The following is a 13,308-nucleotide window of genomic DNA, read 5'->3' as shown; positions in this document are numbered from 1 at the left end:
GCTACAATCGTTCGACTCGGCTGCGCTCGGCTACGTCCGCCTGGGCTCGGGGCGGGGCGCTGCCGCGCGCAGGCGCAGTGCGCGCCGCCGCCGCCATGAAGTAGGTGCTCGGGTGCGGGGGGAAGGCCAGGCCCGGTCCCGGTCCCGGTCCCGTGCCATCGGTTCCGGTGCTGACGGTGCCTCGCCCGCAGCCCCCTGACCAAGGTGAAGCTGATCAATGAGCTGAACGCGCGGGAGGCGGAGCTGGGCGTGCAGGAGGCGGTGTCGTGGCACGCGGAATACAAGGACAGCGCTTGGATCTTTGTGGGTACGGGCCGGGCTGGGGGCGGCGGCCTGTGCCGGTACCGGTGCCGGTGCTGTAGGCCCGATCCTTCCCTCCCCTCTCCCCGCAGGCGGGCTGCACTACCAGCTGACGGAGGGCGATGTCATCTGCGTGTTCTCGCAGTAAGTGCCGCAGCCCCGGCCCCGCTCCGCGGGCGCTGCCGCCGGCGCTGCCATTGCGTGTGTCACAGGTACGGCGAGGTCGTCAACATCAACCTCGTGCGGGACAAGAAGACCGGGAAATCCAAGGGCTTCTGCTTCCTGTGCTATGAGGACCAGAGAAGCACCATCCTGGCTGTGGATAACTTCAATGGGATCAAGGTAAGTGGAGCTCCGGTTCTGCCGTGGCTCGCTGAGTGCTGCCGGTGACAGCCCGGCCTGGGAGCCGGGAGCTGCCGGTGACAGTGACAGCCCGGCCCCGCAGATCAAGGGCCGGACCATCCGTGTGGACCATGTGGCCAACTACCGGCCCCCCAAGGAGTCCGAGGACTGGGATGAGGTGACCAGAGCCCTCCATGCCAAGGGCTGCGGGGTCAAAACGCCACCTCACACCTCGTCCGACTCCCCGTCTGAGGATGAGGATGTGCCCGTGAAAAAGCAGAAAGGTGAGGAGTGTTCCTGGCAGGCTGGATCCCAGGCGGGAGTGCCCGTGGTAGGGTTTGGGGGCTGGAGTCTGTGTGGAGAGAAGGTTGGAGGAAGAAATAGGGCACAAAATGAGGGTGGGATCAAAGTGTTGCTACAGAGTGCTGAGGAGATGCTCCCTCAAAAATGAGGGAGAGCCAAGAAGGAAGAGTGCTGAGGTCTGGAGAGGTAATTTCCACAGAGTGGATCACAACATTACTGAGGAAGGGGAATGAAAGGATATTCCCAGCATTGCTGGGAAGAACATGATGCGAATGTTAAAGAGAGAAGTGGGATGGCTGCAGCTGGAGGAGAAAAAGCCGTGCTTGGAAGTGGACTGGGATCTCCCTGAGGGGGAAGCAGGCTGGGAAACTGGGTGGAGGGGAAAGAGGTGTTGGGATGGTGCCAGGGGAACCATGAGGGGCAAGATGCTCCTGGAGTTTGGTCCATCCCAAAATGTAAACCCCAGTTCCAGAGAAGCAGCGGAGCAGAGCAGAGCGGTCCAGGCCGAGCCCGCCAGCTGGGAAGAGGGTGAGCACGGAGGAGCCTCACCCCAGGATCAAGATCAAGAAGGAGAAGGAGGACCCCGGGTACGAGCGCTACGCTGGCGGGAGCGCCGGGAGCAGGACACAGCGGGACGAGGAACGGCGGCACCAGCGGCACTCGGACAGGAGGGGGGACAAGAACTGCCACGAGCAGAGGGGCCAGGGCGGCTCCTGGGAGGAGCCTGGCAGGAGGGGAGACGGGCACAGCAGCCGGCAGGACGTGTCCCCCAGGGGAGGCAGATCCCGGGAGTCCCATTCCAGGCACAGGGAACGGGGCTCTGGCAGAGACAGAGACAGAGACTCGGGTCGCTGCTGAGCCCTGGGTGAGCGTGTGGGGTGAGCCTGCCCACGCCTGCTCCGAGCTCCTGGGCTGCCACAGCTGGCCCTGTCACCTGGGAGCTCCCCCTTGCCTCTCATCCCACCCCGGGCCAGGGCTCTCCACGCTGCCCGTGCTGCTGGCTGGGACGGGGGTTTATCCTTCAACCATGGAGGGTGTGAAGCGGTGAAGGCTGGGAGCAGCAGGATGCTCCCTTCCCTCAATCCCTGGGGAATGTCCCCCTCTTGCACTGAGGCAGAGGCTGCTGAGTGTCTTGTGTGGCCTCGTGGGCCAGGTCTGGGCCCTGTGCCCACCCAGCATCTTCTGGATTCCACGGTGTATCCACAGAGCTGCACCGCTGTGTCGGGGTGATTTATCATGGATTTGTTTAAAGGTTTCTTAATAAAAGTTCCTGCTAGGGAGAAGCTGGTCCCGGGAGCAGTGTTCCTGTCCGCGGGCCAGGGACGAGGTGCCATCTGTTTTTCTTACGCTCATTTTGGGCTTATTTGGCTGGAAAACGGGGAGCGCTGGACTGGGGCATTCACGGGATGGAGAAGGGAGGGGCTGTAGCTGGATCTGGTTCCTACAAGGAGGAATCCCTGCAGGCGCGAGGGGGAATTTCCCCCCGGAGTACCGGGACCGCTCCCGGCGACACCCGAGGGGCTGCGGCGGGGTTGGGGTGGGGGCAGCCCTGGTGCTGATGCCGGTGCGGGCGGTGCCGGTGTCGGTGCCGGTACCGCCGGGGCCGGCAGGGGGCGCGCGCGGCGCGGCGCTGCAGAGCCCGGTTCCGCTTCCGGTCCCGGCCCGGTGGCGGCGGCGCGCGCGGCGGTGTCCGCCCGCCATGCCATGTCCGCGCTCAACTGGAAACCCTTCGTGTATGGCGGGCTCGCCTCCATCGTGGCCGAGTTCGGTGAGGCGGGGGGGCCGGGCGGGACCGGGACCGGGACCGGTGCGTGTCCCGGCGGGCGCTGAGGCCGCTGTCCCCGCTGTCCCCGCAGGCACGTTCCCCGTGGACCTCACCAAGACGCGGCTGCAGGTGCAGGGGCAGAGCACCGACGCGCGGTTCCGCGAGGTTCGGTACCGGGGAATGTTCCACGCGCTCTTCCGCATCTGCCGCGAGGAGGGCGGACGGGCCCTGTACTCGGGGTGAGCACCGGGACCGCATCCGTCCGTACCGGGGCCCCATCCATCCATCCATCCATCCATCCCTACCGGGACCGCATCCATCCGCCCCGGCACCTCCTTCCACCCACCCGGTTCCTTCTCCTCTGGCTCCGGAGCTCCCCCGCCCGTGCTGGGCTCCCCGTTCGGCCGCAGCATCCCCGTTCTGGCGTGTTCGCCCCCACCGGCCCGTCCCGGCACCTCTCCCACGCCCCCGCATCTCCCCCTGCGTTCCCCGGGTCTCCCCCACCCATCCCGGCTTCTTCCCCTCTGCCCACCCCGGCCCTGCTCCTGTCCCGGCTCCCCTCCCCACCCTCTGTCACGACATTCCCTGGTTCCCTGCCCATCCCGGCCCCCCCATGCCCTGCAGCTGCCGGGACCCCCGGGGTCCCTCCCTGAGCGGAGCCTGCCGGTGTTCCCGAGCCCGGGGCTGCGTGGGGCAATCCCGGGTTATCCCGGGTTATCCCGGGCTGGCCCCAGCGATGCTCAGGCTCCATTCCTCCTCAGGATCGCCCCGGCTCTGCTGAGACAGGCGTCCTATGGCACCATCAAGATCGGCATCTACCAGAGCCTCAAGCGGCTCTTCGTGGATCGCATGGAAGGTCGGTGCAGGGGGAGGGCGGCACCTCCCAGCTCCCCCCTCACACTCTGGGCTGTGTGTTCTGCTCCTTCCTTGCTGTGTCCTTCCCGCCCCGAGATTCCCACAGCAATGGAGCTCCATTGCTGGCTGCTGTGGGTTTGTTTCCCAGTGAGAGCAAGGATTGGATTCAATCCCCATGGGAACCTCACTGTGTCTGTGGTCCATACCCCAAAACTCCCTCCAGGTTCCTTTCAGGGAATCACAGGAGAATCACAGAATCACTTAGGTCAGAAAAGCTCTCCAGGATCACCAAGTCCAACCTGTGTCTGGTCCCCACCTTGTTCCCAGCCGAGAGCTCTGAGTGTCACCTCCAGGTGACACCTCCAGGGATGGGGACCCTAAACCTCCCTGAACAGCCCCTTCCAATGCCTGACCACCCTTTCCGTGGAGAAATTCCTCCTGATGTCCAGCCTGAGCCTCTCCTGGCACAGCCAGGCACACTCTGGATAGGAATTGTGCAGTCCAGCTCTGGGGAGCTTTGTTCCTGTCTGCAAAGGTGAGGTTCCACCTGTGCCCTGTGCAGCTCCTGGAGCAGCAGGAGTCTGCTGGGTGTTCCCCAGGGAGCACTGAGATGTGCAGGTGAGATTTCCATCCCTGCTGGGATACCAGGGAATGTTGTAACACTGCTCCAGCCTGGGAAAGTGGGATGGGCAGCTGAAATGCAGCCCAGTAATGGTACAAAGCTGTGCCAGGGGAGGTTTAGGTGATCTCAGGAGAAGGTTTTTTTTTCCCCAGAGGGGCACTGCCCAGGCTCCCCAGGGAATGGGCACAGCTCCAAGGCTGCCAGAGCTCCAGGAGTGTTTGGACAGAGCTCCCAGGGATGCACAGGGCGGGATTTTTGGGGTGTCTGTGCAGGGCCAGGGGTTGGACTGGATGATCCTTGTGGAACCCTTCCATCCAGGAGATTCTGTGACTCCAGAGGTCCTTTCAGGGCTGCTGTCCTGCTCCAGTAACGCCTCTCCCTGCCTGGTTCTGTCTGTGTACACAGGCCCCACACCCCCTCGCTGTTCCAGCCTTTCCAGCTGCCAGCTCCACGCCTCAATGTTTGTCTCCCTACAGGCCTGGGGCAGCCAGTGGCCTGGTGTCCTCTGGGAAGTGTCCTGGTCAGTACCAGCAAAGGCCTGTGCTTTTTCCCCATGTAACCATCATCCTAATACTGGGCCTGGAAGCTCGGGTTGTTCCCTGGCACTAATCCCATCTAATCCCTGCCTGTTCTCCATCCTCAGCTGGCTCCAGTGGCTCTGTGTAGGCAAATCCAGGGGCCTGGGGAAATGCTGGGTTGTCCCTCTCTGTCTGCCTCTGTCCTGGCTCCTCCCTGCAATGAGAAATCTCAGATGATTGTTCGCAATTTTCACGTGTCCCAGGATTTTCCTTCTCATCAGTCAGGCCCTCTGAGAGTGCCTTGCTGAGTGTTTCAGCTGCCACCTTGTGTCCCTGGCAGGTGGGGACAGACCTGTCAGGGGCTGTGGCACCCGCCCAGGCCCTGCTCCTCCAGCTTCCCTGTGTGATTCGAGAACTGAGCTGCTCTGCTCTTCCCAGCCCCTGTTCCCTCCTGCTGTGCCCCCTCCCCTGAGGGTCTGACCTCCTTTCCTTGGTTGCAGATGAAACGTTGCTGATCAATGTGATCTGTGGGGTGGTCTCTGGGGTCATCTCCTCTGCGCTGGCCAATCCCACAGATGTGCTGAAGGTAAGGGCTGCTCCTGGCTGCCTGTGGGGCCTGTGGGAGGAGCAGCTCAGTGCTCCCTGAGCCACCACTTCTGCTCGTTCGGGGATTTTTAATGACTGGGGACCAAAGCCCAGGGTAATTAACAGATGTTTAAAGATCACAGAATCCCAGAACGGTTTGGGTTGGGATGGGCATGAAAAACCATCTCCTTCCACCTCCTGCCATGGGCAGGGACACCTCCCACTGTCCCAGGCTGCTCCAAGCCCTGCCCAGCCTGGCTTGGAACACTCCCAGGGATGGAGCAGCCCAGCTTCTCTGGGCAGCAAGGATCGTGACACTTGTCCTGCTGAGGGTGGGAGCTGTGTTCTCCAACCTGGGCCAGGTGAGCAGGTGGCAGCCAGCTGCTCCTGTCCCCTTGGTCACTGCCCCAAGGGCCTGCCTGTTACATGGGGTGAGCAGAGCCCAGTGGGGACTGCCTGGTGCTCTGGGCAGAGGGAGCCTGGAGAACTTCCCCACTCTTCTCCCTGTGTAGATCCCCCTTCTGGGACTGCTTTTGGGGGGAAGGCCTTGTCCCTCATGTCCCTGTGCCCCCACCCTGCTGCTGTCCCTGTCCTGTCCATGCGGTTTGCAGGGAGAGGGATGTGGAGAGCAGTGTGTGCTCTGGGCTGCTCTGTTCCTTCTCCCAGCAGTTCCATGGAGCTGCTGTCCCTGCTGTCCCTGCCCTGTCGTGTCAGCCCAGGTGTTCATGTCCTTCTGCTGACTCTTCCCTTTCTTGCAGATCCGAATGCAGGCTCAGGGCAGCTTGTTCCAGGGTGGGATGATTGGCAGCTTCATTGACATCTACCAGCAGGAAGGTACCCGAGGCCTCTGGAGGGTGAGCACCAACTCCTAGAATCCCCCCCCAGCAGCAGAACCAACAGAAATCTTAGGGAAGCACCTGGAGCCCCTCCTGGCTCCTTAAACTGCTCAGAATCTTTCCTGGCATCGAAGCTGGTGCAGAAGGTGAGGGGGTGGCAGCCCAGTCCCCCCGTGCTGGGAGCAGGGAGGCAGAGTGGAGTGAATCCAGCTGGGATAACGCTGCCAGGATGGAGACACCTCCTCCTTGGCTCTGCAGCACAGCCGGGTGCTGTTGGTGAGGGTGCAGGGGAGGCCCTGTGAGGAGCTGGGGGATGTGGCTGCAGTTGGTGACAGTGTCCCTGCTCCCCAGGGCGTTGTCCCCACGGCCCAGCGAGCGGCCATCGTGGTGGGGGTGGAGCTGCCAGTCTACGACATCACCAAGAAACATCTGATCCTGTCAGGCCTCATGGGGGACACCATCTTTGCCCACTTCGTGTGAGTACCTGCTGCAGCCTTGGGGGCTGTGTGAGGCACAGGAGCCAGGTGGGGCTGGGGAGAGACCATCCATGGGGCTGCAGGGAGCAGGGTCAGTGATTCCGGGGGATCTGGAGCTGGGTCAGTGATTCCAGGGGATCTGGAGCTGGGTCAGTGATTCCAGGGGATCTGCTCTGTCAGCTGGAACAGCTCAGAGTCGGGTGTGGAGCCTTGAGACACGGAGCTGGCAGGACCCAGAGCAGGTGTAGCAGTCAGCCTGCTCTGGGCAGGGCTGGCAGAGAACACCAGAATCCTTTTTCACCTCCACACTGCCATTGCTGCAGGTGCTGCACTGCTTCCATTGGCTTTGCCAGCTGGGGTGAAGCTGAGGAGGAGGAGGGGGATGAGGAGCACCAGAGCCTCTGTGGAGGGGGAGACTGGCAGCTCTGATCCCTTCAGCTCTCTGATCCTTTCTGCTGTCTCTGCTCTTCCTCCCTCCGTCCCAAAGATGCTCTGGTGGGAAGGATGTGCACTCCCAGGGTGTGCCTTCGGGTCTGTGTCACCTGGGCTGCACCTGGGACCCTTGCAGGGCTGCAGGTGCCCCGTGGGACCAGCTGTGGGCTCAGTGAGGGTCTGGCTTAGCTGAGCTGAGCATTTCCCTCCCCTGAGCTGGCCCAGGTGCTGGCACTGCCCGTTTCCCAGGTGGGAGCAGGTAGTGCAGCTCATGTTGATTGCTGATGCCTTTGATGATACCAGTGGGAGGTGTTTTGTGCCTGAGTGAGGGGCAGTGGCCGTGCCCAGGCTGTCCCTGCCTGACCTGTGTGTGCAGTTCCAGTTTCACGTGTGGGCTGGCAGGGGCCATCGCCTCCAACCCCGTGGACGTGGTGAGGACGAGGATGATGAACCAGCGTGCCATCGTGGGCAGCACCGAGCTCTACAAGGGCACCCTGGATGGCCTGGTCAAGGTGAGGGCACAGCCCTGCCCTGGGAGGGTGGCCAGGACGCTGATGGGAGCAGGGAGATCCTGCAGTGACACAATCAGGAGAGGGCCCAGAGTCACCTCCCAGCCTCCTGGGGCAAAATCTGGGCTGTGATGCCGTCAGCTGTGTTCAGAGGCTGTAAGTGATGCTTCACACACTGGCAGGGGTCTGTGTGCTCCCTGCAGCAGCTGTGGCACGGGGGGTGGGCAGGGCATGGCCTGGGCTGTCTCCTCATCCTTTTGTTTCTCCTCCCAGACGTGGAAGAGCGAGGGTTTCTTTGCACTCTACAAAGGCTTCTGGCCCAACTGGCTTCGTCTGGGTCCCTGGAACATCATTGTATCCTTCCCCGTGCTGCTGGGGAGGAGGGGGTGGGCAGGGCAGGGCGCTGGGTGCACTGGGGACCCCCTGGGCACTGCTGATGGTTCCTGTAGAGCCTCTGAGGGCTGGGCTGGGACCGGGCTGGGCTGGGCTGCAGGAGATTCCTGGGTGAGCTCCTGCTTGGGAGTGTTCTGCTGCTGAGCCAGACCATCCTGCCTGCTGGGACTGCCTGGGGAATTCCCTGTGAGGAGCTCCCAGCCTGGGCTTGCAGAGCTGTCCCAGAGCTCTGGGTTTGCTCTGCCTCCATCTCCCTGCTCCTGGCAGCCCCTGTGCCCTTGCCCTGTCCCGCCTGGGCAGCTCAGGCTGTGCTGCCTGCCCAGGGAGCTCCCTGGGTGGGTGTCTCTGCCCACCCTGCCAGCCACTGCCTCACTCACATCTGTCCCCAGTTCCTTGACTCAAATTTCAGTTTTTTATCACGTACGAGCAGTTGAAGCGCCTCCCCTTCTGAGAGCTGCCTTCATCTCACCAGAGTCATCCTCGGGGCTGGCAGCAGAGCTGTGCTGCCACCTCCCCCTTCATCCCACTGTCCCCATGTCGTGGTGTTTGGTCCCTGTGGGCTGGGCTGTCCCCACGTGCACGGCCCCTGCAGGAGGAGCCGTGTTTGCCACCGGAGGTGTCCACGTGCCCAGGCCTGCAGGAGTATCTTCTGTGAAGATCTGTGCATTCCAGTGGCCTTTGGGGCACTGTGGCTAGTGGCTGCCAGGTGTGGGGGTCCCCCCGTGCCCGTGGGGCAGGGCTGGGGCCTGGGAAGGTGCCATTGTCATCATGTTTCTTGCAGAACTTGTAACTTCATTAAATTATTTATTGACTGGATGGCTTGAGTTTGGGGCTGTGCTCATTGACTGCAGGGGTGTCTGCTCTTGGAGAGCACAGAAGGTGGTTTTCACCAAACTATAGACCCTTTTGTTCTCCATATATTTATATAGGAACGATCTGTAGCATCCATTTTCTAAACCCAAGTTTGTTACTGTCAGAAAACGACCTTGTTGCCTTCTCAGCTCAGTTTTGCCAAACCTCAGTCTTAAATTCCTGCTTACCATGACACTATTTTTGCTTAAATCATTTGTAAAGCCAGGTACTGTGCTTTAAAGGTGAAAATGGTGGCTGTGGTGCTGAGCAGGATATTTTGGTGATCCTCTTCTGGTTTTTGGTTATTTTTTTTCGTGTTTATGGCTATGGAAGCAAACGGTTTTTATGTTCCTGCTCCCTTTCCTCTTCCTGGGGGGGTGGCTTTGGTTTGGATGAGGGTCCCTTGTGACACAGCAGCATGTCCTGGCTGTGAGCTGAGATTCTGGTGAGCTCACACAAGGAATGTTCAGCCAAATCCCGCTGGGAACAATGGGAGGGAATTGGTGTTTCAAAGCCTGAGCTGTCTGTGGAGGCTGCAGGTGCAGGGAAGGTGACTCCCCTGAGCTCTTGGGCTGAAATCCTGCCTTGAGCAGGGCTGTGCCTGCTCCCCTGCACACACAGGAAGGTCCAGGGGGTGGAAATCCAGCATGGGAGGCTCCATGGGAACCAGTCAGCCCTCCCCAGGTGTTTAAGGTAGAAATTCGTGTGCTCCTGATCCATGAAAGCTAAAAATGGCAGTAAAAGGCACTGGCTCCAGCCTGTCCTTGCTCCTCACTGCCCTGCCACTTCTCCCTCCTCCTTGGTCTCCTTCCAATTGTTTGGACTCTCTCCAGCATCAGGGAAAAGGCTCCCCAGACATCTCCCTGGGCAAACAGGAGTGTAAGGTCACCAGAACCTTTCCTGTGGCTGCCTGCAGTGCAGAGCCTGGGTGTTCCTGAGGGTCCCCATTCCCCATCCCCACAGCCAGTGCCCCCCATTCTCCATCCCCATTCCCCATCCTCTGCTCCTTCCCCCCCAGCAGGGCCCCTCCCTCCCCAGCCTCTCCCCAGTTACTGTTTGACATTGGAGCCCAGTCCTGCTCGTTTCCTGGCAGCCTGGATTTTTCCAGCTCACGAGGCAGAAGAGGTTTGTGACATTTGTGGTAGGGGCTGGAGCTGGCACTGTCAGACCCTGTGAAGGTCAAGCCCCCCGGGAGGGGTGAGGGGCGTTGTGGGATTCTGTAGGATGCAGAGGCTTTGTTTTCACTAATTTCTCTGTTACAAATTGCTATTAGGGAAATATGACTAGCAAAGTGAGTGAGTGTGTATATAGAATTATTATTTACTGTTCCTAGCACTGACACAGATTTCAGTGGAAGTGTCACAGCCAAGGCCATCAGACTCCCCCAGGAGTGGGGTCAGTCCGTGATGGACAAGGTCTCTCTTTGGATGTGTCCTGTCTCATGGATCCCGGTGTTCCTGGATCCAAAGGGCTGTGCAGGGGCAGCTCCAGGACGGGGAGAGGCTCTTTGGGGCAGCAGCCAGTCACTTCTGCATGGATCCATGGCTGGGCAGAGGGACCAGCTCTCAGAGGCTGCCTTCTGCCTGGATCTGACACCCCTCTGTGTGTGTGTGTGTTGTTTTCTGCCCTGCAGGGGCCGGCAATCCCTCGATTTCAGCCTCCCCAGGGATGCCCTGGCTTCCCAGCTGTGCTTGCCAAGGGCACTGCAGGCTCCCAGCTGCTTTCCCAGGCTGGCAGATGTTTCTCCATCTGTGTCAGAGCACACATCCCTTGCCAGTGCTTTTCCCCAGGCTGCCTTCAGCGGTGTTCCCTTGGTGCCAGCAGCAAGAAGCTGTCCTGGCTCTGGCAGTGTCCCCAGGAGCCCCCCGAGCTGTGCTGGGCACTGGGAGCTCTCTGTGCTTGTCCCCATCGCCGTTCCTGTGTGGGAGCTGCTCTGCTCCAGCCCCCGGTGCCCGGGGGGGCACGGCCACCGCCCCGTGTGCCACCGTGGCAGCTTCCTGCCAGGTGCTCCCTGTCACCCCCTGCTCCAGGGTTGTCTGGAAACGTGGCTGGAGGGGAGGGACCTCCACGGGCACAGCAGCGAGTCCAGCAGTCCCTTCCACGGGCAGAGCTCTGCTCTGAGAGACATCCCTGATCCCTGAGAGACACCCCTGCTTCCCTGAGACATCCCAGATCCCTGAGACATCCCAGATCCCCAAGGATTGCTGCTGCTCCCTGGGATTCCTGCTGCTGATCCCAGGATTCCTTCTGATCCCGGGATTCCTGCTGCTGCTCCCTGGGATTCCTGCTGCTCCCGCAGAGTGAGGGGCTGCCAAGCAGCACCTGGTGAGTGATGGCCGAGGAGGATCCTGTTGGGGGTACAGAGTCGTGGTGTGTCTCACACAGCGCAGCCGTGGCCAGCAGGGCCGTGGGAGCCATCCTGGCCTTGCTGGCCTCGCTCATCCTCGCTGCCAACGTGCCGGTGGCCATCGTCCTGCTCTGCCACATCCACAAGAGCGGCTCCAAGGGGCTCTGCTTCGTCCTCAACCTTGCCTTGGCCGATGCCATGGTTGGCTTCACAGTCATGGGCGTGGCCATAGATGAGATTTCCCAGCCCTTTTACCTTTCCCAGAACTTTTGCGTCCTGAGAATGGCTTTTGTCACCTCGTCCTGCGCTGCCTCCATCCTGTCCCTGATCCTGGTTGCGTGTGACAGGCACCTGGCCATCAGGAAGCCCTTCCACTATTTCCAGCTGGTGACAGGGCCGCGGGTCGGGCTGTGCTTGCTGGGGCTCTGGCTGGTGGCTGCCATCGTTGGCTTCCTCCCCGTCTTCATCCCTCGCTTCCGGAGGGTCTCCGACCATTGGAAATGCTCCTTCTTCCACGTCTTCGACCCCTCCTACATGCTCACCATGTTCTGCCTCGGCTTCTTCCCCGCGCTCTTCCTCTTCCTCTACCTGTACTGCGACATGCTGAAAATCGCCTCGGTGCACGTGCAGCACATCCAGAAGGTGAAGCAGGCGGGGCTGGCGGGGGCCTGTCCCCCTCCCCGTGTCACCAGTGACATGAAGGCCATGCGCACGGTGGCCGCGCTCATCGGCTGCTTCACCGTGTCCTGGCTGCCCTTCTTCATCGCCAGCGTGGTGCAGATGGTGTGCGCCGAGTGCCTCCCCTACCGAGTCATCGAGAACTTCCTCTGGCTGCTGGGGCTGGGCAACTCCCTGCTGAACCCCCTGCTCTACTCCTACTGGCAGAGGGATGTGCAGCTCCAGCTCTCCCAGCTGGCTGCAGCTCTCAGGAGGAGAATCCTGCTCCGCCTGGGCCACGGCCGCTGCTCCCCTGGCAGGGACACCAAGGCTCTTGCTGCTGTGTCCTGCCTGGAGCTCCAGGACTGACTGGGTAAGGAGAGGCTGTCTCTGGCTTCCCAGCTCCCCTCCTGCATCATGGCCACGCACTCAAGGCCTGCCTGCTGTGGAGGAGATCGTGGATGGGTGGGACCAGTCTGGGTGTCAATTCCCGGCCACCATCACGGCCGGATTCCAGCCTGCCCACTGCCCCGCAGCCCCAGCACAGCTGATAAAAGGTTTTTAAAACGCCTCTCAGTTGCCTCATCTCTGGGTCAGAACAGGGCAAAATCCAACAGCTGGCTTCACCCCAGCCCTGGGCACCCCAGGCTGCAGGAGCTCCCTGAGATCCTCCCTGCAGGAGTTCCCTGAGATCCTCCCTGCATTCCCTGGGAGTCTCTGCTGGAGCAGTCCCGTGTCTCCCGGACCAAGCTCCCCCACTCGCTCCATAGGCAAAGACCCTTCACCCATCACTACTCAGCACTCCCTGGTGCCAGGTGTGCACCCCTGCCGTCCCCTGTGTCCCCAGCATTGCCTCTATGGGCAGCAATCCCCATTCCCGGGGCAGGTGTGGGCACAGAGAGGCTCCATCCCAGCAGGGGCTGGGCAGGCTCTGAACATCCCCAAGCACCTCAGGTGCTCCTGCTCCCATCCCAACCCCACCTCTCCATCCTCCATGGGGCAGGAAGGTGAGCAGAGGTGAGGGGGCTGGGTTTGGGCATGGGGCACAGAGAGAGTCTGGGGGCTGGTGTGATCCAGGGCAGGGGGGGCAGCCCCAGGGCAGGGGGGGCAGCCTGGTCCTGCTGTCACTGTTTACCCAGGCTGTAAAGTGAGTCAATGAGTAACTGGGACAGGGAGGATTTGCTGCCTCAGAGATCCCCACGAAGGAGAGCTGCTGTTCCTCACCCAGGATTTGGGGCTGGAAGGGTCCCTGCACGCCCACCCTGCCCACCACTACCCACCCACACAGCAAGAAAACTTCCCTTAGAAGAGGTTTATTTGCTATAAAAGTACGCTGCTCTGAAAAGGAGGGTGCTCTGCAGGAAGCAGCAGCTGTTCCCACCTCTGTCCTTGCCCCACTAGCAGCCCCCAAGGCTCGGGGCTGTATCCACTCATATCCAGAACTTGCCATGGAGCTGAGGCCTTCCCCATCCTCGAGGAAGAGGCAAAAATAGAAATGTCTTTAAAAGGCCCCAAA

At 61.2% G+C, this 13,308-nt stretch overlaps 3 protein-coding genes across 3 annotated transcripts; all 3 read left to right on the top strand.

Moving 5' to 3' along the window:
• The first annotated feature begins 65 nt into the window (after positions 1 to 65).
• RBMX2 (RNA binding motif protein X-linked 2) lies at positions 66 to 2,225 on the top strand. The gene is made up of 6 exons (XM_014891036.2): positions 66 to 100; positions 192 to 307; positions 393 to 444; positions 513 to 642; positions 746 to 926; positions 1,412 to 2,225. The coding sequence occupies exons 1-6, from the start codon at positions 96 to 98 to the stop codon at positions 1,801 to 1,803; spliced, it is 876 nt and encodes a 291-aa protein (XP_014746522.1). The 5' UTR covers positions 66 to 95; the 3' UTR covers positions 1,804 to 2,225.
• A 344-nt stretch (positions 2,226 to 2,569) lies between these two features.
• SLC25A14 (solute carrier family 25 member 14) lies at positions 2,570 to 8,752 on the top strand. Its single transcript, XM_014891037.2, has 9 exons — positions 2,570 to 2,713; positions 2,802 to 2,949; positions 3,472 to 3,566; positions 5,206 to 5,291; positions 6,049 to 6,144; positions 6,478 to 6,602; positions 7,411 to 7,546; positions 7,817 to 7,897; positions 8,346 to 8,752. The coding sequence occupies exons 1-9, from the start codon at positions 2,650 to 2,652 to the stop codon at positions 8,385 to 8,387; spliced, it is 873 nt and encodes a 290-aa protein (XP_014746523.1). The 5' UTR covers positions 2,570 to 2,649; the 3' UTR covers positions 8,388 to 8,752.
• A 1,577-nt stretch (positions 8,753 to 10,329) lies between these two features.
• On the top strand, positions 10,330 to 12,161 carry GPR119 (G protein-coupled receptor 119). Its single transcript, XM_014891004.2, is given in 5 exon segments — positions 10,330 to 10,390; positions 10,731 to 10,791; positions 10,793 to 10,841; positions 10,843 to 10,892; positions 11,174 to 12,161. Coding segments are annotated over 5 exon segments (1,209 nt in total).
• The last annotated feature ends 1,147 nt before the right edge of the window (positions 12,162 to 13,308 follow it).

Source organism: Sturnus vulgaris, chromosome 14 (assembly GCF_052056855.1).
Source record: "Sturnus vulgaris isolate bStuVul1 chromosome 14, bStuVul1.hap1, whole genome shotgun sequence".
Classification (NCBI taxonomy): Eukaryota; Metazoa; Chordata; class Aves; order Passeriformes; family Sturnidae; genus Sturnus; species Sturnus vulgaris.
The sequence above is the reverse complement of the archived record's forward strand: the minus strand, read 5'-3'. Positions and strand labels throughout refer to the sequence as shown.

Excerpts from the sequence above, each read along its gene's own strand:
- RBMX2 (XM_014891036.2), top strand. Across the intron at positions 445-512 it reads GTCATCTGCGTGTTCTCGCA|GTACGGCGAGGTCGTCAACA; the intron begins GTAAGTGCCGCA and ends CGTGTGTCACAG. Across the intron at positions 643-745 it reads ATAACTTCAATGGGATCAAG|ATCAAGGGCCGGACCATCCG; the intron begins GTAAGTGGAGCT and ends CCGGCCCCGCAG.
- SLC25A14 (XM_014891037.2), top strand. The coding sequence starts at position 2,650 with ATGTCCGCGCTCAACTGGAAACCCTTCGTGTATGGCGGGCTCGCCTCC. Across the intron at positions 5,292-6,048 it reads ATCCCACAGATGTGCTGAAG|ATCCGAATGCAGGCTCAGGG; the intron begins GTAAGGGCTGCT and ends CCTTTCTTGCAG. Across the intron at positions 6,145-6,477 it reads GTACCCGAGGCCTCTGGAGG|GGCGTTGTCCCCACGGCCCA; the intron begins GTGAGCACCAAC and ends CCTGCTCCCCAG.